General features: G+C 42.5%; 1 protein-coding gene across 1 annotated transcript in view; it reads right to left on the bottom strand.

Annotated features, from left to right (window-relative positions):
* Nucleotides 1–228: 228 nt before the first annotated feature.
* MYBPC3 (myosin binding protein C3) overlaps nt 229–24,372 on the bottom strand; it is a 64,240-nt gene continuing 40,096 nt past the window's right edge. Inside the window, exons 24-34 of the mRNA XM_077928554.1 lie at nt 22,958–23,062; nt 18,062–18,250; nt 13,660–13,794; nt 12,203–12,370; nt 10,766–10,854; nt 9,329–9,524; nt 6,389–6,528; nt 5,482–5,641; nt 3,287–3,423; nt 2,262–2,448; nt 229–969 (exon numbers count right to left, since the gene is read on the bottom strand). Of these exons, the coding sequence (XP_077784680.1) occupies nt 959–969; nt 2,262–2,448; nt 3,287–3,423; nt 5,482–5,641; nt 6,389–6,528; nt 9,329–9,524; nt 10,766–10,854; nt 12,203–12,370; nt 13,660–13,794; nt 18,062–18,250; nt 22,958–23,062 (1,517 nt within the window). The 3' untranslated portion in view covers nt 229–958. The remainder of the gene's footprint in view (nt 970–2,261; nt 2,449–3,286; nt 3,424–5,481; nt 5,642–6,388; nt 6,529–9,328; nt 9,525–10,765; nt 10,855–12,202; nt 12,371–13,659; nt 13,795–18,061; nt 18,251–22,957; nt 23,063–24,372) is intronic.

Genomic DNA, 24,372 nt, shown 5'->3' with positions numbered 1-24,372 from the left:
GTGCCCAAAGTGTGTGTGCTAGGGCTCCTCCATTTGGGATTAGTGGAGAAGGATGTGCTGGTGCATTCCATGTGCACATGTGATGGTCTAGAACAGGCTGTTGAGAATTTTTTTACTAAACAGAATTAAGAATTTTGTGTTGCAAGGTTTGCCTGGTTTTGCTTGGCAACAAAATATTCTCTTTTCCCCATTGCACACTTGACAAATGAGACACTGAAAGACGAGTAGTTACTTAGATAATCTCAGGTTGTCTTTTATTCACTTATTTTCTGCATTTCTGCTATGTTCCATTCCCAGTATGACCTGAAAGACAGAATGAAGGATTTAGTGCTGCAAGCAAGCATGTATGATGTTTCAACAGTGAATTAATACTTCCCCCTTTTTTTTACTATAGATACCATGACTCCTAAGTTTTCATTTAGCTAATAAATTAGACTACTGCAAAGCCTAGTCTACATGGAAAGTAGAATGAAATAGTGGAGAGAGTGGTGCCATTTCAGACTGCAAGTGGGGAATGCCATTCTTGAATACTATTCCACATAAAAAGCACCCTGTAAGCTAACACATCAGGGCCCTGTCCCTTCTGTATGGATTTTCTATTTGCAGAGAGATGTAGCTTTTGTTTGTTTGTTTTTTGGTGTAGGGGAGTATTAAAAACCTGCCTTACATGTGCTCTGAATTAGTACAGTCTAGTCTTCTACCTTATTGGATGGCATCTGTAGGCACATTCTAACTTTCCTGAGAGTGAGCCCTACAGGAAGCATAGGGCTAGTACAGCTTGTGTTTCTGGGAGCCAGAAGCCAGAATTTGTAAATGAGTAGAAGGTCTTGTGTCTGGTCTTTTATCTCTCTCACTCTCCATCCCTTTGCTGCTAAACCACCTGCTTCAGAAGCATCTGATTTCTACAGAATTACTTGCCTCCACATCTGGAATCGATGACAGTCATTAGTTCAGAATTCTACTGTGGAACTGCAGAAAGCAAAAAGAGAAATACTAATTGACAATGCTGCAACCAGACGAAGTATATTTTCTTCTTAACAATGACTATTAACTTGAGTGTCCCTGATCCAGAGGACTGTGAGCACAATGTGTTGCTCACTCACTGTTGTAATTGCATTTCTCATAATGTTGGATTTAGCTAGGTAAAACTGTTACAGCACAATCTCTGTTTTTATTTATTTATAAGCAGAATTTCTATACTGCCTTATTATAAAATATCAAGGCAGGTTGCAGCAACAAAATACAAAACACCATTAAAAAAACAATATATATAGAATTATTAAAGTGAATAGTTAATTGAACCCCTTCTAAAAAAGGCATGGGCATAGCGGGGGGCAGCTGCCCCCCTAAATAAATCAAAATCAATACAAATCTGAGGTTCTGCTCCCCCAACAAAAATCCTGGCTATGCTCATGAATAAAGGTATTCAAGAGATGCTGGAAAGTCAAAAGCGAGGGTGCATCCTGAATCTCTGCTAGGAGAGGGTTCCACAGCGTGGGACTGGTGACATTAAATGCTGTATCCTAGCTGAGGCCAGCTAGGCCTCTGTAATCTGGGGGACAGCCAACAGCTCTTCCAGATATGGGAAGACCTTCTACTTTGTGTTTGGGTAAAATACTGTACTCTCCACTACCCATCATGTTTTATCCTGACACAGTCATCTTTATCCAGCAGTTGACTTGCTTGTGCAGTATGGGATGTCACTGGATACAGGTAAGGTGGCCTATATAATATGTGAATGGAGTGGGGTCAGCATAATTGAATACTGTCTTCCTCAACCATTTATTGCAAATGAAGATGCACACAATACATATCCATGTATCTTGCTATGCACAGAAAATAGACAGCCCCGTATACATTTTGGGAGCACCGCCCACAGCTTTGTTCTCTGCATATTCCTGGTTGCTACAACCATCTTCTGTGGATTGCAATTTGCATAGGAAAGCTCCTATGAACCAATGCTGAAAGCTATGTAAGCAAAGTTCTACAATGAGTAATATACCTACCTGGCTCCAAGAAAAAACTAATAAACTGCAAGGAAGCATCTAATCCAGTCAACTCTGCATTGGTTGTGCTCAACATTCACTCTTATGAAACAGCTTCATTCCTACTCGAGTCATGGAAGAAACATTGAAGCTGTCTTTTGTCCCCAAAGGAACCCCACTAGTTAGCTATTGTTGTTTAAAGGGACCCCTCAAATGTTGGAGACACTTTTTTTGCTTAAGCTTAGAGTACTGAGTGTGTGGCATCCTCCTTATTACCTCTGACATCCAGCCGGCACTCTATTTCAGCTTCACCGCATTCATTCACAGCCTTGCAAGTGTAGAGGCCTCCATCAAATGGGCTGGGCTTCCGGATTTCCAAAGTCAACACTCCGTGCTTACTAAACATGCGGTATTTGGCATCTCCAGAAAGGTCCACTTTGTTTTTGAACCAGAAGATTTTTGGCTAAGTATATGATAATAGGAAAAGCAAAGATGAAACATGGGGTGAGGGGTACCACCAACAGAGAGAGTTTATTTTTAACCAGTGGAATACCTACATTTCTTTGAACCTTATAAGAGACAAATGTTTCACCTGAGCAGCTTTGTTCCAAGGAATACCTTGCAAAGTAAAAATTATTGAAACGTGCAGCTGAAGAAGACCTGGGGATCTGCTGAGGAGGTGGTTCAGGCCCACCAATGCCTCAAAAAGGGGAGGGGAGTCCATCAGCAGGAAAGCCCTCTTCCTATTAGCCCTCTTCAGTCAACAGATACCACAGGACTTTTCATTGGCTGTATCCAACCACTTTCTATTATGCGTCAGTACTGTTCCTGCAGCCCACTCTAATTCCACCCCCTGTTCTTTTCCTGCTGCTCTCCACACAAGGTGTGCAGGCTCTCTGCTCTTCCTAGACATGTAATGTTGTAAGCTGGCCTGGCACCTGATAGTGAAGGGTGGATTATAGTAGCAGCAGCAGCAGCAGCAGCAGCTGCGGCTAATATTAATTAATGTCTAGGCTGACTTCTGGTCCTGAAATCTTGCAATATCAGCACATAGGCTCGCTGCAGTTAAGAGTATTTCACCTGCTCTCTCTCGAGATCTCCCTGCTATTTAGCAGCTCTCCTCAACCCCACTCACCCCATTTCTGGTCCACCTGCCTGTAAGCTCCCCCCCCCCCCCCGCTTCAAATGCCATATAATTTATTCAGCCAAGTCAACTGGAAGAATGGCATTATTTGCTCACTAAGGGTACCAATGTTCCCCTCGCTCACTTAACTGCATATTGAGAAAAGAGGTGTGTGTACCTTTGGGCTTCCTCTTACAGCACAGCTGAGCGTAGCATTGTACCCAGAGATCACAGAGCGATCTGGAAGAGGGTGAGTGAATTTTGGTGCTTCAGAGAAATCATGTTCTTTGTAGTTGGGGGGTTTATAATCTGTGCCTGTAGTTTAGGGTGGGTAGAAACAAAGTCAGAAGCACACTTCTTTTAATCTTGCCCATGATTTAACATAATTTGAAAATTGGCAGCTGAAATTGTACTGAAATATTAAGAACCGGGATGATATCTTCTGCCTGTCCTTCAGGGTTTTTTTTTTTTTTTTTAAAGAGAAGGAACCTCTTCTAAGGTTCTCTCTCTTGACATATCAGCGAGGCAGCAGCCTTTATTTAGAACATGTGTAGGAGAACCTAATATGAATGGGTTAGGAGCTCCAGAGCATTTCCCCTTTCCATCTGTGTTCTATCACTGCATCCCCCTTCATTCCAGTTCTCCTGCGCTCCTAGCTGAAAAAGCAAGAGGGCAGGAGACTCCAGCACTCTCCACTCCTAAATTCCTCTGCCCCCCCCCACCTTATACCTCTCTGCAGCACTCACTCACTCACTTCCCCTGTCCTTCTCCTTGATGCTGGCTCTCTTCTCCTTTTCCCTGTAGGAATGAATGCTGGCCATTTATATCTAGCATCTGGAGCATCAATAGGGCAGGGTCTCATCCGATTCCTATCTCCTGTTGGCTCTAGCCATTCAGAATCACACTTGTTTAAGGTCTCCTTGGCGTGGCACAAGGTTCGGAACTAGCTGTTACTCTTCCCACATTGTGCTTTCACACATTCCTCCCACATCACGCTATAATAAGCTTTGGAATTTTTTGAAATTCTGCCATCTATATTTATGAATGATAAATGTCAAGGCCAAATTCTACCTTGCATTACAGATTATGAATTGGAATGTGTTAGCCTTGTTTGCATTTGCTGATTGCTGTGAGTTTGGCAGGCAACTATCAAATACTAATGGTTATTGCATGTTACTTATCAAATAATGTAAGAACAAAAAGTTCCATTCCATGTCAGCTGTCAAAGACCAAATACAATGGCATGCTAATCATCAAATACCACCACTTTTGAAAACTACCTTCCAGGAAACCTGTATTATTTCAACACATATCAAGGATCTTGTCCACTTGTCTCATGTCTAAAAGCACAGGTCTAAACAGTTTTCCCATTACCCTACTCTTTCTCCATAGAAAACCAGCTCTTAGCTGTAAATTGGAGCAAATTTCAATCCAAATAAGCCCCGAATTGCCATTTGCTCTGAATGAGTGCTAAAGAGCCATTTTCCCTGGGAGGGGTTGGAGGAGAAGCAGCAGCACAAGAGGAAGCGTGGGTAAATCCTTTGTTAAGATAATGGCCGTGGCCAAGTCAATTAAGCAACCTCTCTGCATTACCAAAGAATTGACCATGTTGTCATAGGAACAAATAGCTAATGGTGCTACCCAAAGGAGGGATGGGTCTCCCCTTCCCTGGTTGAATGCCACATCATCCTTGAGCACAATAGTTCTTTCCTACTCTTATTCGCCAATGACTTGTATACAGAAGCATGAAGCTTCTGAACTTAGGGCTTGAGTATAGCTATCATGACTAGTAGCTATTGATAGCCTTATCCTCTATGAATTTATCTAATTGTCTTTTTCCCATCTGAAATGAACTTTATTTGCACAAGAAACATAACAGGACCAGTGCCTCTCTCTCCAGGCAGTGCACATTTAAGTTCATTAAAACAGTCTTTAAGTTGGCAGTTTCTAAACCAACTTTAAGCTTATGGTAGTGAATCCTACAGTTCAACTATGCACTATGTGATTTATTTATTTTTATGCCACAATGTGCAAGTTGATTCTTCCTGAGCAAGACTTGATAATGTGCATGATAATGTTATCTTTAAAAATACTTTCTACAATTTACCCAGAACAGATGTTAACCAAATTCACTTCTAATTTCCTAGAAATCTTATTAAACTGGTCACTTTTCCAGTCAAAGGAAAATCTTAGGAACAAGATACATATTTTCATTTGAAAATCAGTTTCAAATTGAGTCCTGTGACCCAACTACTTCTCGATTTTTAATTTACCAATAAGGCCAGAGAACTTGATAGCTTTGCAACCAGTATAATTTGCTTTAGTTCTTCAGATCCCCTTCCTGAAAACGTCAATTTAGGTATTCTCTGTTACCTGTTTTTTTAATGTAGGCAGAATTTTTGGTGTTAGCAGCATTTTCACTCAACCCATATAGATTTTCGCTGAAGACCCGGAAATAGTACTCGTTTCCCATGATCAAATCTGATGCTACACAATTAGTGCGCCGATAGTGCTCAAAAACCGTATACCATTCCTGAAATGAAATAATCCATTGTCAGAAAATCAGATCTTATGAAGGTCACAGTCTGGATTTTTGGAACATTATGTAGAATCCCCACATTATGTAGAATCAACACAGGCAGGTGAAATACTGGGGTGCAACTGGGGGAGGGGTAGTGGAAACAGCGGGATTTCCCCATCAGCATGACTGGCAACCCAGAATTCTGGCAACCGCTGTGTTAGGAATAATTTCTAATAAATCCAGTGACTGCCACTGAGTATGTTCGTGTTTTCTCAGCAGTGCAAAAGACCTCCAGTCATAGATGTTAAAGTCATAAGTAGGAAGGGAGGGAGTTTCTCACATCTTATATTTTTGCTTTTGCCTATCTTGTAATTGGAGAAGGGACTGGCAAACCACTCCAGTATTTTGCCAGGAAAACTCCATGGACATAAAAAGGAGAAGCTCTGAGAAGAAAGTGAGTTTCCAAGGCATGCTCTGGTTCATGGGGTCACGGAGAGTCGAACGTGACTAAGACTACTAAACAACAACGAATCTTGTAATTTATCATGGATAAATATTCCAAGTGTGGCTTCTCAATTATGCTCCTCTTCTATATATTGTGCAGCTACAAGCTAGCCACTTGTATGGAGTGCAATTGCCCCAAACCACCTTTCTCCTGCTGACATGATTTTGAGTAATGAGCTAGGACTCAAGGTATTACAGTTTCACTGTACATACTTTAGGGTGGATTCATACACTCATTCAGCCCATTACCCTTACCATTGTTTTTTTGTCTGCCTTCTGGACAGTGTATCCTGTGATTGGAGCGTTGCCATCATCCTGGGGTGGTTTCCATTCCAGCGCAACATTGAATCCCCACACATCCACAATCTTTACATTCTGAGGAGGGCCAGGCTTGTCTACAGAAAGTCATAGAAAAGGTATTCAAGATCTACCACTCAGTATTTTCAGGAAGAAAAAGGAGCAAGACTTAAATGGTCTACTGCTAACTAATTGGTAATAGACAAACATCACAAAATGTTCTGTTAACTGAGCCAGTGTCCCAAAACAATATTGGCAAGATAAAGACTAACTCCTGCAGAATGCACACATACCTTCCACAGACATTTAAGCTTGACATCTCCAATTAATATTGCTCCATTATTTGCTCCCACTTTGGCAGCAATTTGCAAATGAATGCCAGTTTTTGTTAGCATTGCCATAACTGACAAAGATTCTCATTTATTGTAACTATGGTTGTTTGGAAGCTTAGAATAATTAATACTTTCTCTTGAAATTCAGTCCAGCATGTCACTTTAATTTATGTCTGAATCCAAAAGGCAGCAGCATATGTCTATTGGCTACATCCATTAATCCCTTCTTAGCAAGACACCTGTCAAAGAAAGTTAGCTCTCTAACAAACTCTTCAAATGCTCTGTGAGTAATTCACTAGTTACCCCTGGGAATGTTGGACTGGGTTCTCAGCCTTCCAAATGATATGTACACCACTTCACAGTAACTGAATCAGTTCTTTCAGTTCTGCCTTCATCTTTTCTGCTCCCAAATCATACAGATCTGTTATCACTGCTTTATATACATTAGAAATTATTATCATTATTATTAATATCACACAAAAAATCAAACAAATGAGGGACAAATGTAATCTGAGCGAAGCAAACCTTAGACAACCAGGCCTCTCACTGAGGATTAAAATTATACGCTATGCTCCTGCAAACCTTGCCTATTAGCACTGAACTTGCAACTTCCTTAAACCAGAATTAGAGTCAAACTGTGGCTCTGTGTACACATTACAGACCTAAAAAGCATCTAGGTTGTTTCCCCCCCCCCCTCAATTTGGATTGAAGCTGGTTTGGGGAAAATCCATCAAAACACAATATTTTGTAAGAAATGACAGGATATATATGGATTGTGGGAAATGCCGTGTTTACACTGCATCCCAAACTAGCGATGGGAGCGTACTGGATGCAGGATAAGCAGGAGTGTGTAAACAGCCTACATGTGTTGTGTGCATTTCATGGCTCCCGACATGTTTTTGCACAGGCAAAGGATTAGACCTTTCACCCTGTACTGTGGCTCTCATCCAAATCTGGCATTCTTATGGCTATTTTTTCACATTATGTATGTAGTTCAAATCTTAGAGAGCAGCAGAAAGAAACTCACAGCGCTAATCTTACATTGGTTATTACAGCTGCGAGCTGTGGCATCAGCAATGTTAAGAAGGATTTACACACACACACGGAATAGCCTTTGTAAGAAATTTTAATAGCCAGCTGGTTTTTATGGGATCTGAAGGAGAAAATGCAATTAGCTGAACTGATGCTGTTAAGCTGCTTGGGTGACGTCACTCATTGTTCTCTCTCTTATAAATTGTGTAAGTGGCTTTTAAATTTTGTTCTGAAGTATTGTGGATTTTATTGCTGCCAAGCCTGCTGCTGCCAAAAAGGCTGGATAAAAATGGGCCACATTGGAGGGGGTGGCTAGAGATAATAAAGTTCATGTTTTTGTCAGTTGCTACATGCAGTCACAGCTTTTTTGAATTCATTGTCCTGGTACTGGGGAATCACCCTTTGTGTACACGTGGGTGTTCCCATTCATTTCAGTGACAGAAGCTGCTCCATGCGTCCAAAAGAAAATATCACTTGACATTTGTATACAGCACTTTCAAGTAGTCAAATTGCTTCACATGCATGAACTGTAATCCTGACCTGCAGGTCCAATCAGGCTGGCCAGGCATCACTATTTGACTGGCAAGGCTATGCACACCTGACCGACACCACATATGTGTGGGGAGGGGGAGAGATGGCAGGTTGGAGGGGGGTGGCAAGCAGCATCCTGCCCACGATACTGCACTGAGAAACCCTAACTGGTGAGACTTCAAAATGCAACTCAGGCTATTTGAAAGCCCTTTCCAAGGCTGCTCTGCTCATTCAAACTGGCTATAAACTTTGAAGGTTTAAACAAGCAGCACAGATGGAAAGTACAGAGTCTCATTCTCTGCCCTGGTTTTTGCTTTGTCCACCTGGAGGCACTCGCAAAGCCCTGTGTGTGGCACTTTGTAAGCCCCAATGATCACCGGATCATAGGGTCAACATGCTTGCATAGGGCTATGTCTTTGCCCTTATGGCTTTGTTTGAAGCCATAAGGCAACTCTGCCCACCTGTTAACATGGCCTGGTGGAGGGAGATAGGGGCCAAAACCAGTTCCAAACTCCTACTGTAAGGTAAATCAACATACAGTGATACCTTCGGTTACAGACACTTCAGGTTACAGGCTCTGCTAACGCAGAAATAGTACCTCAGCTTAAGAACTTTGCTTCAAGATGAGAAGAGAAATCGTGCTCCGGCGGTGCAGTGGGAGGCCCCATTAGCTAAAGTGGTACCTCAGGTTAAGAACAGTTTCAGGTTAAGAACGGAACTTCAGAACGAATTAAGTCCTTAACCTGAGGTACCACTGTACTGCAGATTAGGGAGGGGGAAAATTTAGGTTTAGATGCCTTAGGCCATCTAGTGGGTTCCTGGCAGAGACGATTTTAGAAGTAGCTCAGTCTGTTAGCCACCATACAGCTACACTTGCCTTTTGATAAGAACAGGAGCATTCCTGTGAGTACTTGAAGTGCTGTACATACACCTGCACCAAATCCCTGCATTAAAGTGACTGTGTTTAAATGGGAAATTCATAAGACTCCAAACAGTTCCTTACCCATTATTTGAATGGTAATAGTAGCCTTATCTATCATGCTTTCTATTTGCACCTCTACTTCATATATTCCAGAATGGTGGCGCTCAGCCTTTCGGATGAAGAGAATGGTGTCTGTATTGCTGTTTCGAATTCCCACCTCCTTAGAGTCTATTGGCTGACCATCCTTTGTCCAGATAACTTTAGGTCTAGGTTTTCCCTGCAGAAGAAAAAATGGAAAGCAAAGCTACTGAGTACTTGGCACATAAAATGAAAAGGAAGTCTTGTTGGTCCTTTCCAAAATGTAGAGCTGGACTAAACTTTTAGTAGGACCAAGCAAAATGTCACAATATAGTGAGCAAGCTTTTGAATCCTCCAGTATTCTTCCTCAGCTTGGATGCTACACAAAGCAGTAGGGTAGGAAAGGGAAAGAGGGCAAAACAAACAAATAAGAAAACATTGGCTTGGTTATTGCCTTCAGGTCTGTATTTAGACTCAATCTCAAAATGGAGTTTGCAGATTGGATTAGTCTGCTAGGGACTGCAGGTCTCTGCTTGCCCTAGCAATGGCCAGCCCCCACTTTTGGAAACATAAAGGTCAGCAGTTACCCAGACTGACCTGGTTCTTTGTTTGTCTTCTCTAGCACTTCCTGCTTTGCATAACATCCAGCCTGATAAAGAGTTCTGGAGAACTTGAAAGCTTGCTCACTATTCTTTGACATTTTGGTTGGTTCACATAAAGGTTACTGCCCAGCTGTGGATTCTTGAGTAGTTTGTGCCTTTAATCCCCTATTTCTTCTGAAGAAAATTATTATCTCTTGTTCAACTATTTCGTTTTTGCTCACTCCCTATAGCATTCATTTGACACTTTTGCACATCGTAATAACACACACATAAAGACATCAGATCCCTTTTATAATTGTCTTGTTTGTGACATGGTTGACTTACGGTAATAGTCCTGACCTATATTTGCTCCCTGAAAATATGTCAAAACTTCATCTCCACAGTGTGGTGTGGTTGGATGAGACAGCATATTTGTTAGTGTCAAAATATTGTCATTTGGGAGCTGGGAAAATGTGATTAGTCTCTCAAGCTCAACTTTTAAGAAAAACCATTTAAATCCTCCATAATAAGTGAGCAACATTTGATTATCTGAACTGACCTTAAAACCGATATATAGGTTTTGAAACCGTATGACTGTCAAATTGAATGAGCTAGGAAAGCACAGGACTCCAGGTTTATATAAGCCACATAGACTATTCTGAAGTGAACATTGTTTTCTTATTCACTGAAATGGAAACTGCATCTCTCTCTGTGTGTTTAATGATGCACAAAGCTACCCTTCCATTAAACAAATAAGGAAATCTGGAATGGGGCAGGGGGAGAGCTCCTGAAGTACAGTGGTCTGCCAGGAATTGCTGGACTGAAGGGAAGAGTTTGAATAGCAGATTAAATTGAGTACCTGGAAAGGAACGACAATGTTGATTGTATCGCCCACTTTCTTCATTAAAGTCTGTCGGAGATTGCGTGGCAACCAGATTTTGGGACGCTCTGTGGATCAGAGGATTATGAAGTCAGGGGTTTTTCTCCAACTTACTAGATATGTCATATGTATCAGAAAAATTGAAGATCTATTTCTAGCAATTAAAGTTTGTAGAAATCCAAGAAATTCTGAGAGAAAGCTGTCATGATCCTACTAGGGATACTCAGTAGCTGAATACATTATTGACTTCAAATGAATTTGTACCAGTGGCAAATATTGTAATGATATCTGAGAAATAGAAGTCATGGAACCTCTTTATACAGCAGGGCAGAAGTAGACAGCCATCATCGTTAAGAGCCATACAATTAACATGCATAATCTCCTGTGGGCCACATGGGGCCGAGATGATCGCCACCCCTGACTCTTTTCTTTCAGGAGAGGGAAAAGAGAAAGAGAGAGGAGGGTGAGAGAGGGTTGTTGGTAACAATGTTAACATTTCCCTCCTTACCAGCTGCATGGATTTAGTCAGAGCGCCACATATCACCTACGCCTACAATAGGGGACTCTGGGATGTGTTCTACGGCATGGCTGGCTGCAACACTGGGCAGGAGTAATTGATGCTGCAATGTTTTGTTGTGGTTTGCAGAGTTGGCTGTCTCCAGTGATTGATGTTTTAGAGCAAGGTGGCTAATTTGCAGGTCTCCGGATTGAACTCCCACCATCCCCAACCCCAACTCATGCTGACTAGGAATGATGGGAGTTGGAGTCCAACAACATATAGGATAATCACAGCTGGGAGAATGGGGATAATAATGAGTTGTCTGTTTGCTTCTGACTCACTGAAGGAGGTTCTCTTTATCTGCGACTGCTACTCTGTCTGGATCCCCCTGCCTTTAAGCAAGTCCCTCTGGGTTGGGGATGCCCTGTGCTTGTAGTTTAATAATAGTGCTCTGGGTCATTCTGGTGTTAATAGAATCCGGGTCACGTCTTTTAGAACTCCAGACAGAAATAAGGATTGAGAAGTTATATCAGTTGAGCCGTCTTTCTGGGTTCCAGCCAACTGAATTAGACCACTTGTACTCTTGGGCTACAGACAAGGTGATGATTAATGACCGAGATCATGAATGTTCACCAGACTGACAGCCGGGTGCTTGGCCTCCCTCCCCTAAGCAACAATCCACACCAAGCACGAAATATCAGAAATAAATGCACAGTAACCTCACAGGGAGAAGGAGAGCTGTACTGAGGAAGAAAGTAATTTTTAAAAGCTGTGTGCAATTTAAGTATTAATAATTAGGGACACCGGTTTATTGCATATCAGAACCAAAGTTCCACAGGTTAATACAGATCCATACCCCAGATCTCCAAGTGGTGAGATTTCAGTGATTCTAGTGCTGGCTTTCCCTAGATACTTACGCAAGATCTCTCGGACAGTAATCGGCTCTTTTGTAACAGCTGGCTGACTTGCACCGGCCAGGTTTACAGCAGTGATGCGAAAATTAAGTTTGTCTCCTGTGACCAAATCTTTAACCAGGACAGAGGTGCGCTCAATCAGGCCATGAAGTGCTGGGATCCATTCTGTGGCTGCAAATGCAAGATCACTTACTGTTAGGCAAAGCTTTTCAAGCAGAGGTTTATAGAACTATGCCTGAAGGCACAATCCCAAGTATTTTTACTCATGTTTTCTATTTGCACCACTGCTTTATATATTCCAGAATGGTGGCATCCAGCCTTTTGGAATCACAGCTAAAGCTTTCGAAATAACAGCTAAAGCACCCATGGCATCCAATGCACTATAAGATACAACAACTTCACACAACGTTTCAAAGACATGCAAGATTGTGATGATCACAGAAATATAGGTAATGGTTAATTCCTTTAAAAGGGAATCTCTGGGGCTTGACCCTACTGGAGAACAAAATTTCTGTCCCCGTTAATCTCAGATGTTTGAAGACAGATGCACGTTGCTTTTCATTCTGTACCAATACCATCCTCTATCTCCTTTATCTGCCCAAGGCTGCTGCATTTCTCAGTTAAAAGGTGACTAAACTGATTATCCTAGAACCTAGATGACACTCACACCATCCACTTCAAGCTGCCCTTTTTTTGCCACCTGAGGCAAAATGGGAATTGCCACCTGCTGCTTCTGCACCGTGTCTCCACATCCAATGTCACCATGCCCTGGCTCTCGATGAACTTGGTAGGAGCTGGGACACTCCTCAAAATATTGCTGCTCGGCTTCTCTGCCTTGGGGTGTGGAAGACAAGTGGCACCACTGCTTGCACTTTTGCTGCCTCATAGGTGGGCAGCTCTGCTTTTAAGCCACTTTAAGACTCATCCTGGGAACTTTCTAGTAAGGCTCTCCTTGCAAGAGTTTGAAGAGTTTGGATTTGATATCCCGCTTTATCACTACCTGAAGGAGTCTCAAAGCAGCTAACAATCTCCTTTCCCTTCCTCCCCCAGAACAAACACTCTGAGGTGAGTGGGGCTGAGAGACTTCAAAGAAGTGTGACTAGCCCAAGGTCACCCAGCAACTGCATGTGGAGGAGCGGGGAAGCGAACCCGGTTCACCAGATTACGAGTCCACCACTCTTAACCACTACACCACACTGGCACCGTGTGTTTTTTTAACAGACTCCACTTCCCACAATCCTTTTGGGGAAACCATGACTGTTAAAGTGGTGACATCCACACCATGCATTTAAAATATGTTTAGAGCATATGGGGCTCCCCACCAATCCTGGGACTGTATTTATCTCTCAGAGAAATACAATTCCCAATACAGTTTCCAGGATTCTTTGGGGGAAGCCTTGGGCTTTTAGTGTATGATGTGCATGTGACAACAATTCCGAAAGCAACAGGGGCTTACTTACATCCTTCTTTACAGTACTCAATGTTGTAGCCATCCAAGCCTCCTGCTCCAATTCGTTCAGGGGGTCTCCACTTCAAAGTCACAGAAGTATCACAAATGTCTTCTACTGTGAAGTGTGTTGGCTCACTTGGAGGAGCTAAACAGAATAGAAAATCCAGAGCCTTTGGGTTATTTGTTTAATGCTAATAATATATTGTAGCATTCATATTAAAATTATCAAAATGGCTTACAAATGCTTAAAACTTCGCAAGATAGAACAAGCAATACAATCTATATCCAGTTAAAATGATTACCACCGCAAAATACCTGTCAGAATAAAAATACTACCTGCGAAGAGAATCCCTGCAACGGATTGTTGGCTTCCACAAAATGTGGACCATAGTCCTGCATTGTACTTTTGTTGATTTAATATTTATTTACTCCAAAGGATAGCAAGGCTCATATTGGGATACGTGATTGATCGTTTAAGATATGTTCTGTATATCCAGCCTAGAGCTTTATAGGGTAAATTGGGAAGCTGTTCAGCAGCCAACACAATGTCTATAGGGTAGGACTTATAGACATTAAAGAGAACTTCAGCTTTTGCTATCTCCTCTCACTGCTGCTTTCACCAGCTTGGCCAAGCTAAGCCCCTCCCTCCTTGTGAAGGCCATCAATTCCAAAAGCCCTGTGAGGAACAGAAGGTTGGATACAAGCCTGTTGTGGCAACCTGCTGAGGCCTGTTTGGGAACTGTGAGCAGCCTAAGGCAACACATCTATCTGATCTTTGAGGGGAGGAGGAGGTGCTATATTTTTTACTAAGAACTGGTGCCTTTTCTTTTTCACTTCCAATCCCATTTCTGTCTTTTAGAGGGTAAACCTGAAGTCAGGGAGCCTTTTTCCACTGAAAACTGGAGTAAGAACATGAGAAGAGCAATGAGATCGGATCAATGACCCAACTAGCCCAGCATCCTGATCTCACAGTGGCCAACCAGATACATATGGGTTTTTTTGGAAACCCAAAAGCAGGACTTGAATTTGCTTCATCGTCTTTTTAAGTCATCCAGTTCAGGGGGTATCACCACTTTACCACTTGTGGCAGCAATTAAAAATCATTAAACAAAGAAACAAAACAAAACAATGCTGTTGGTGATTGGTTCCTGTCAGGAGCAAGGCTACTGCATTCTGCACTAATTGCAGTTTCTAAACATTCCCACAATAGACAGTCCTTGCAGTCATGGATTTGTAGCTGCTAAACAAATGATGTGGCAATTACTGATCTTCAAAGTGAGATATTAGGAGGGAAAAGGCGTTAGCAAGAGATTAGAAAACATTCTCTAGAATGAATTCTTTTGACACAAAGGTTTTCTGCTAAATTTATAACTGGATGAGACACCAAGCTTCTGCTTGAATGGCTCTTGATGAATGCATTCCAGATAAAATTAAAATATTGGCAAAATGATATGGATATATAATAGGCACAAGAGCAGTATTATATAAATGGCCTTACAATTCTTATTTCACATTTATCCTATTGCAAAAAGATATTAGGATTGTTTTTGTGTACACTGCGTAGAAGTGCAAATAAGTGGTATATAAATGCTGTAGGTTAATAAATAGCATAAGACTTCATAATTAAGCAAAATAGCAAAAAAGGAACTAGATGTACCCTAATTATAAATAGTGATTCACTTCATATTTCTGTACCTCACAACTAGCAAATGGCCACTAACTAGACCTTGATGCCTTATGCAGCCAACAAAGAATATCATTACAAGGCAGCTGTGGGCCTAGTGCTATAGGTCCTGAATTCAGTAGATGCACACCAAAAGTGCACATCAGTTAGTAGTAGGAATTCTGCTAAGTTTTGGGAATGCCAATCTCCTGCTAGCTTTCGGTCTAAGACAGGGAATACAGTATTCAGGTTTTGAACTCACTTCAAGGGTACATTGATGAGACCAGTGAAATTCAGTATGCATGGGCCCCAGGTATGACGCCAGTAGGATCCATAAGTCCTAATGGATCTACAATAACTTCTGTGTGGTATGTGGAAAACCCCATAGTTCCTATATGCAGTGCTCATTTGTCTGCTCTCGGGCACAGTAGCCCGGGGAGAAGAGTGTTCATGTGTGAACACTGGTAGGGGCACCTTTTTCCGCCTGAGGACCTTGGTAAAATGCTGCCTTGTGTGAGGCCATTTGACACCTTCCCACCAGCCCTTGCAGTGTTGGCTTAAGCTGGGCATTAGGCAGGAGGTGCTGAACTCTACCAAGGTCCTAGAGCCCTCCTTCCTCATTCCCAAAACCCAGTAAGCTCTTGCCTGGCTTTGGGAAGGAGACAGAACTCTGGGACCCTGTCAGAGCTGTTACATCTCCTTCCCAAAGCCAGACAAGTGCTTACTGGGCTTTGAGAAGGCGCCTTCCTTGGCTGCACACCTGGTGCAACCATGCTGCTCCCATTGCCCTAAATCCGCCTCTGCCTCCAAAAGCCAGTGGTGGGTGAGGCCAGAGGCAAAAATAAGTAGAGAAACAAATATAAATTTATACAGTACAGCAGTTTTGAAACTCACCCACTCCACTGTACCCTCCATCCAGCCAAGCAAGACGCATTATAAGAGTTTAAGGTTTTCACCCAGACAAAAACACTTGGGGTGCAAAGCAGGGGCAGTGAGGGGCGCAGGCTGGGAAGAATTGCAAAGGCCCAGAGGATCACCGGAACCTCCAGATCCAAGGTTGCCCACCCCTGACACAGGGGGACTCCAGAGTCTATCCTAATTTGTGTAAATGCGTATGTGTGAAAGAGTGAAGAGAAGTGAGGCTAGGTGAGTTTTGTGTCTGTGATTCTAGAATATGTAGGACAGGGTATCACAGATATTTGGGTTACATACAGTACAGGACTATCCAAATATTATTTCTTTACCAACTATAGAAATTCACATTTGGGGGTGTGGGTCAGTTTGGAGAAGTTCAAGATTATTACCTACCATGGTCAGAATTGGAATTTGTCCTTTTGGTACTAGCATTGCCCTTTTGAAAAGTTTTCCTGTATCTAAAGATGCTGTGAATTTAAGAAGTGCCATTTCCACCCTTCAGATTCCACTGTGCAAAACCAAGCTGTTCTACTCCTTGGCAAAACATTTCACAAAGACTGCAAAGGGCCTATCTCTGCATGCAGTGACAGATACTCAGTCATTTTGGTTCATTTTCAAATCATTTAGATTCTGTGTATTTGAAAAAATAACAATACCTGAAGTATTCCCCCCCCCCCATGCCATGTGTGTGGTTATCATAAGCCAGGGAAAGCTGTGGTATTTAAACACATTGAGTGCATTATTTTAAATATTTCAAAAATACAGAATGTTCCCTACCACATAACACCATTTAAAAAAATAAATAAACATCACATAACAGATGGAGAACCTAATGTTAGCATCCCACATCACCCTGCTGCAACATTTTACTCACTTCTTAAACTATAATTAAAGCCAAACATTCAAAGCAGTCTTTAAAAGCATGTGCATCACACATAGGAGTATGGGTGGATTACCACACGACGCATGTTACAAACCAGTGCCTCATCTCCATAGTTGTAGGATGGAGCCTTATTTCTAATCAAGTATATCATTTCTTATTGCAAGAAAACCCTGAACCTTTTAGTTCAGTTGATTCCTGTGGGGGTTCTTGTCTTTCTTCGCTTTGCACAGCCCAACTGTTGAGTGTTGGCTGAAGATCAGAATTAACCGCCTCCTCCTGCTCTTTCTCGTTCTCTGCTGGCCCATCGCTGGGGTTTTGTAGTGGTACACTCTTTTCTTCACAAAACTCGTCCCCTTCCTTGTGATCTTCTGTGAGCTGAACCACCACTTTAGTCATTTCTGTTGCTGTTCTACCTCAGGCGCTCAGATTGTTCTTTCCTCCCTCAAAGACTCCCACAGTTTGCTTTTAGTTCAGGGACTGATAGAAACACTGTGGGGTCATCATGATTATTTATAGAAAATAATTCCATGGATATTTTCTTAATCAGCTATCCTTGCAGCTCCGCAGGGGGTGGGAGTAATGAAGCACTGGGTGGGATATGGTGATATTTGCACCCATAAGGGAAGGGGGGAAGCTGAGAGGCAATGGGAGGTCACTGTCAATTAGTTCCCCTCTCTCATCGAGACCCAGCTTGCCTCTCACACCTCTAATTTTAACAGTTAGAAATTCATCAGCAATTTCATGAAATTGGAACCTTGCTACTCCCATTTGCGAAGAGGGTTTTAGAAAAAGGTTAGAAAAGATAAAGCAGATCAAGAAGGAGCCACCTGTCTTACAAATATGGACTCTGTGTCCCTACTGAGTGGAGAAAGAGAAGGTAATTGTGTGCCCATGTGTCTCTTCATCTCCTTTAGATGTCTGAGAAGTAACACAACATGTGTTGACACTCACCAATTGGCATGAAGGGCTGTGAGGCAGCACTGGGCCGGGACATACCAACCGAGTTGACGGCGTAAATTCGCATCTCATACACAACTCCTTCAATCATTCTCTTCGCTTCATATGACAGGTCCTTTAGAAGGTCAAAGTTCAGCCTCATCCACCTGTAGCTCTTTTTCTTCTTCCTTTCTAAGATGTAGCCTACAAAGTGAAAAGAGACACCACGGATAGAGAGCCTGTTCTACAAGAGACACAAGTATGGTCATTTTGCTTTTATTGCACAGAAACTCCCAAAGCAGACTCCGTTGTACCAAATTTACATTTCAGAGCTTCTCCCATTTAGTTGCTCTGTACATAGGTTAAGGGAGGCAGTAAATTAAAGAATATTTTGCTGCTCAATCACCTGCCCTTTAGCTAATTACAAAATCAATTCCATTTAAGTGTGTGCTATTACATCCACACTAACATGACCACAAGCCAGCCTTGTACTAGGGAATTCTCCATCTCTCTCCTTGCTGTAGCCCTGTTGCAATCCCTGAAAAGCATCTTCTGTGGATCAGGGTACCCTCAGCAACAGCACAGGGTGTGGTGTGGTGGATGACAACTGGAAGAAGGGTGGAAAATTCTTCAGTATGAATTTTTCTGTGCTTGTGCTAGTTTGGGTGTACCCCAATTTCATACTACCAAAATATACAAGTTTATGCCGTTTTTATTGAATGAACAAAGAACAAGATACCGTATTTTTCACCCTATAGGACGCACTTTTTCCCTTCCAAAAATGAAGGGGAAATGTGTGTGCATCCTATGGGGCAAATGCAGGCTTCTTGGCTTCAGTGATAGCAACGCGAAGCCTAGGAAGCCTGCGCTCTGGAGGCTTCGCGTTGCTTTCACTGAAGCCAGAAGAGTCTGCTCTTTGAGGCTGGCGGTGGGGGAAAGCAGCGCTTCCCCCCATCGCCAGCCCCAGAGGATCGGGGGGGCAGCGGGAATTCCCCCACCTCCCGCAGAAGCCCGCAGAAGCCACGCAACCCCTTTAAAGAGTGTGCGGCTTCTCCTGGCTTTTCTGGGAGGTGGGGGGGATTCCCTCACCTCTCGCAAAAGTCCACAGAAGCTGCACAACCCCTTTAAAGAGCGCTCGGCTTCTCCTGGCTTTTCTGGGAGGTGGGGGAATTCCACCACCTCCCGCAAAAGCAGGAAGAAGGTCTTGGAGTAGCGCACAGGCTGCGTGCAGCCTGTCCGCTGCTCTCAGAGCTGCGGGGGGGGGGGAATCATATTTTTTCCTTGATTTCCCCCCCTGAAAACTAGGTGCGCCCTATAGGCTGAAAAATACGGTAACTTACCATTTAATAAGAAAACAAGGAGAAAATAACATGGTTGGAAGGAAAGACCGTCTTTAATATTTTCTCCTTCGTTCCCTACTAGTTCTTAAGATGGGCATAGGCAAACTCGGCCCTCCAGATGTTTTGGGACTACAACTCCCATCATCCCTAGCTAACAGGATGGGCCAGGGATGATGGGAGTTGTAGTCCCAAAACATCTGGAGGGCCAAGTTTGCCTATGCCTGTCTTAAGATAATAAGCTTTGCCTTTAACTCACAGCCTTATGGATTTAACATTTGCTCTGGTTTATTAATCCATTTCAGATTTATTTGCTTAATCTACTGGTATGAAACTGGATCCTAAAATTGTTTACTCAGAAATGTCCCGCTGTTTTCCATGAGGCTTACTCCCAGGTAAGCATGCCTAGGACTGTGCCCTGAACCAACTAAAGCCTGATCCATAGAATGGATACAGTTCAAACCTTGTATGGACTATTTTAGATCCACTCTGGATCCCAGTAACAACCGCTCTCCTATCCTGCCTAATGTGCTAAGTTCAGCTGTTCGTCAAAATGCGACGATATCATTCTGTGAAAGAGAATCAACACTGTTAATCTCACTTTTCGGAAATGCTGACGACATTGTATAAAACGCATACCTCTGAGGCATTTTAGCCACTTAACAACGATTCTGGAAAAGGACTAGCTTTGTAATGAGAGTTGAACTGAAGGAAAGTCTAATGATCACAGATGGACTAATAACTTAGAATAGCCACTCATCGCTTGTCAAGAATATGGCTCAAGGGACCAAACTCTACAACAAGTCCAAGTACCAGACCTTTTTTTTACATTTACTGCATCAAATCCATTACAGGACCTAATAACGTCATCAATATTATTAAGCGCTCACTCACCTGCACATCTTCTAAAATAATATATGACATCAGCCACCAGCCCAATTAGGTCAGTGTTTAATTAACAGTGCAATTCTATACACGTCTACCGAGAAGTAAATTCAATTAAGTTCATTTACCTCAGAGATATGCTTTGGGCATTAAAAATAGAACCACACAGAAAGCAGTGGGGGAATGTTTCAGTCTACTAGGACACACTCAAACTTTGGTTTAAGGGTAGCCATTTCCATGACTAATTACAGCAAGAAGACACAGAACTGAAGATTATGAATGAATTTGATAACAGGTGGTCGTCATATAGTGCAACTTGACACACTTATTTAGAAGCATCTCACTCAGAAGAGTGTGGCATGGTGGGGTGCTGATGAAGGCCCACCCTTCTGACAACATCACAGCTAGTTACCTGGATGAGGTAAGGGTAAGGCAAACTTAGTGGTGAACTCATGCCTGCACAGGTATGCTGTCATGACTGCTGGACTGACTCTTTCGCTGTGCCCACACAGCGCTGACATCACCGGTAGCCTGACCTGACCTACACAGTCCAGGTAAGTGGTAGCAACACTGGTGCTCGGAGAAAAGCTCTATGGCACCACCCTATCATGCTCACCACCCCTGATCCCACTGTGTTCAATGGGGCTTACTCCTTAGCAAGCGTATTTAGGGTTACAGCCATTTTCTATAGATGATGTTAACAACACCTTTTACTATGAATCAGGGCTATATATATATATATATATCCAGAACTTTCCGGAACTCAATTCTGGCACCTCTCAGGTGGGTGCCATTGCCATTATAAGAGAACAAAGGAGGTGTTCATGGTGAGTTTTCTTTTTCTAGAAAAATAGCGCTGGTTGATATGATATAATAAGTGAAAAAGAGGCACTTGAATATACATAATAAATCCTTACGGAATTTACAAATGCAAAAACTGATACAAGCACCTCTTGATTCACTTCTTTTGTTTAGAATACTATCTAATGAAAGATTTTATTTTATTACTGGGATTACCAATCACACATTCCGCCCCTCTCCCCTGCACACACTTATTAATTATAAATAATTATTTCATTTCTATACCACTTTATATTTTCATACACTTTACATACCAACAGCAGGACAATACACCTCTCCCTCATTCTCACAAAACCACATATACAAGCTCACCATGTCCACATACAGATCACACATCCATATCTCCCCCCACACACACACCTTGAGCATCCACACTCAAATGCAGAGAAGTTTTCCACAGGTGAAAGAAGTACTTGTTATTCCCACATAAAAATCCATCTCTCCACCAAATCCCCCCAAAATACATGAAGGCCACCAACTTTGCACCCATGGACACAGGGTTGGTGATCCCTATCCCATTATAACCAGGTAGCCATTGTAAAATAGCACTTTTGGGGGGCTTTGGCTAACATTTCACCCAAAGTTTGGCAGTGGTTTCAATGGCTGAACCATGCCAGCAGTGTGTGTCCTTTAACTTCAGCTGGTTCTGGTAACAGTTTCATCCTGTCCTTCTATCCTGATACTTGATATTCCCGTTAGTGACCTTGTTCAAGGGTATTCCATTAAATGTGTCCCAGAGTGAGAGCAGCTTTGCACATTGCAGCACTGCCAGAGGAAGTAGAAGTGGTCTGAGCTTCCTCTTTGTGTGTTTCCTAAACAACAGCTGAAATTGGGAGAAACCGGCAGGCGTGTATGTGGAGCACATGCTTATCAGTAGTCCAGGTTTCCACTTTGAGCACCTCTGAGGAAGATGCAAAACCTACCTATTAGCCTATTTGCGACTGAGCCGCCTTCAAATATTGTTATTAAATAAAGGGATACATTCTATTCATGTAAAAACACGCTGATTCCTGGACTGTCTGTGGGTCGGATTTAGAAGGCAATTGGGCCGAATCCGGCCCCCGGGCCTTAGTTTGCCTACCCATGTGTTAGAGTTTCGACTCTTCTTCTTCCAAACCAATTCAAGGTTTGTTTGTTTGTTTTTATAGCAAGCGAGCTAAAACTTGATTAAATAAAATAAATAAAACGCAGTTCCCACTCCAGGTGGTCCACAGGAAGCAAGACTCACTCCCCACAAATCTTCTTTCAGTGCCGGTGGGGTATTTAGTAAACTACCCTTTCAAGAAATAGCAGTAATGCCCATATTGTCCTCAAAATGACAGAAAAACTAGATATATGGGAAATCAAAGAGGTAACTGAGGACCTTTTGCCTATTTCACAGTGTCATGATTATATTGTAAAATATAATAATTCACAGTACAAATGTATTTCTGGGAACATACAGAAAATCCTTTCATTCTGGATACAGCCTCCGCCCATTATACCTGAAGGAGCATCTTCACCCCCATTGTTCAGCCTGGACACAGGTCCAGCTCCGAGGGCCTTCTGGTGGTTCCCTCACTACGAGAAGTGAGGTTACAGGGAACCAGACAGAGAGCCTTCTCAGTAGTGGCGCCTGCCCTGTGGAATGCCCTCCCATCAGATGTTTGATGGTTTAATGTTTGATGGTTTAATGTGTTTTTAATATTCTGTTGGGAGCTGCCCAGAGCGGCTGGGGAAACCCAGCCAGATGGGTGGGGTATAAATAACAAATTACTACTACTTACTACTACTATTACTATCATCATCATCATCCTTCAGGTGATGTTTTCACTATAGCAATTCTTACCCAGTACTGGCTGTCCTCCATCATACTTTGGAGGCTGCCACTGCACTGTACAGTTATCTTCACCAACATTACTGATTTCGGGAGCCTCAGGAGGGTCAGGCACATCTGGAGAAAGAAAGAGAGGTAACAATATTTCTCTTGTAACTGCCTGTTTCCTTCAAAACACACACACACACACACACACACACACACACACACACACACACCGTATTTCTATGGCTAGTGTTTGATTCACCACAGAATATCTTCCTATGGAACTTGCTGTCACAAGATGTAGTAACAGTCACCAGGTTTAAGAGGGGATAACACAAATTCAGAGAGGGCGAGGCTATCAATGGCTACTGGTCATGATAGCTATACACAGCTTCTGAAGGTTATGCCTCCCAATATAAGGCTACATGCATGTACACCACACATTTAAAGCACATGGCTTTAAACAAAGAATTCTGGGAACTGTAGTTTCTTAAGGGTCCTGGGAATGGTAGCTCTATGGGGGGTGAAAACAGTTTCCAGGATTCCTTGGGGGAAATGCTATGCTTTAAATATATAGCATATCCACAGCTTCAGTTGCTGGGGAACACAAAGAGGAAAGGGCTACTGCATGCAAGTCCTGCTTATGGGCTTCCTAGAGGCAGCCAGTTGGCCACTGTGGGGAAGTGGATGGTAAACAGACCTCTGATCCGATCCAGCAGGGCTCTTCTTACGATTCAGTATTCCCTATTCACACAACCAGATTTACTCCTTCATTTTAGAGGTTCCCATATGAATGTGCTGTAACCCTATTTATGAGTCTAACAAACTGCATAAAGCTCCCTCTTCATTGCAGGAAGCATTCTTCGTCTTGATGCATTTGTCATTGCAACTGTTATCTAAAGAGTCTAACATTAAGTAGCTTTTTCATTTCAAAGAAAGTGTGACCTCCTGATAAAACAAATGCATAAATTGCACAGCTGATTTTGGGGTAAATTCAAGTATGATATATTGTTTGGTCAACAGGGCAAAGCCACATCTCTGAAGCAATTAAAGAATGAAGGAATGAAGGAAACAAGAGAAAGAGACACAGACAGTGAATCTCATCTAAAAACTCAGTTTTCTCATATCTCTTCCCCTCCTAAGTCACAGAGAGAGGGCACATCCATTTAAGAAGGTCATGTTGTGTTTCATGTTGTGTTTAGACAATGAAGACAACTACTTATTAGGGCTGCAATGATCACCTAATCTGTCCATTAATCCTTTTGATCGACTGTACTACCAGATGGCAGGTTTCTCCCCCTTTCACTCTGCCTGCTATGTGGCACACTTGGGAGTCCTACTTGCCACAGTAGGCCAGAGGGACATTGGTAGGAGAAACATCATCTGCAGGGTCTCCTGCTCCATTGGAAAATGTATTATTCTATCAACAGTTGTGACTGCGT

Source organism: Podarcis muralis, chromosome 1 (assembly GCF_964188315.1).
Source record: "Podarcis muralis chromosome 1, rPodMur119.hap1.1, whole genome shotgun sequence".
In the NCBI taxonomy this organism is placed as follows: domain Eukaryota; kingdom Metazoa; phylum Chordata; class Lepidosauria; order Squamata; family Lacertidae; genus Podarcis; species Podarcis muralis.
Note: the sequence above shows the minus strand (reverse complement) of the source record. Positions and strands in the feature narration are given on the sequence as shown.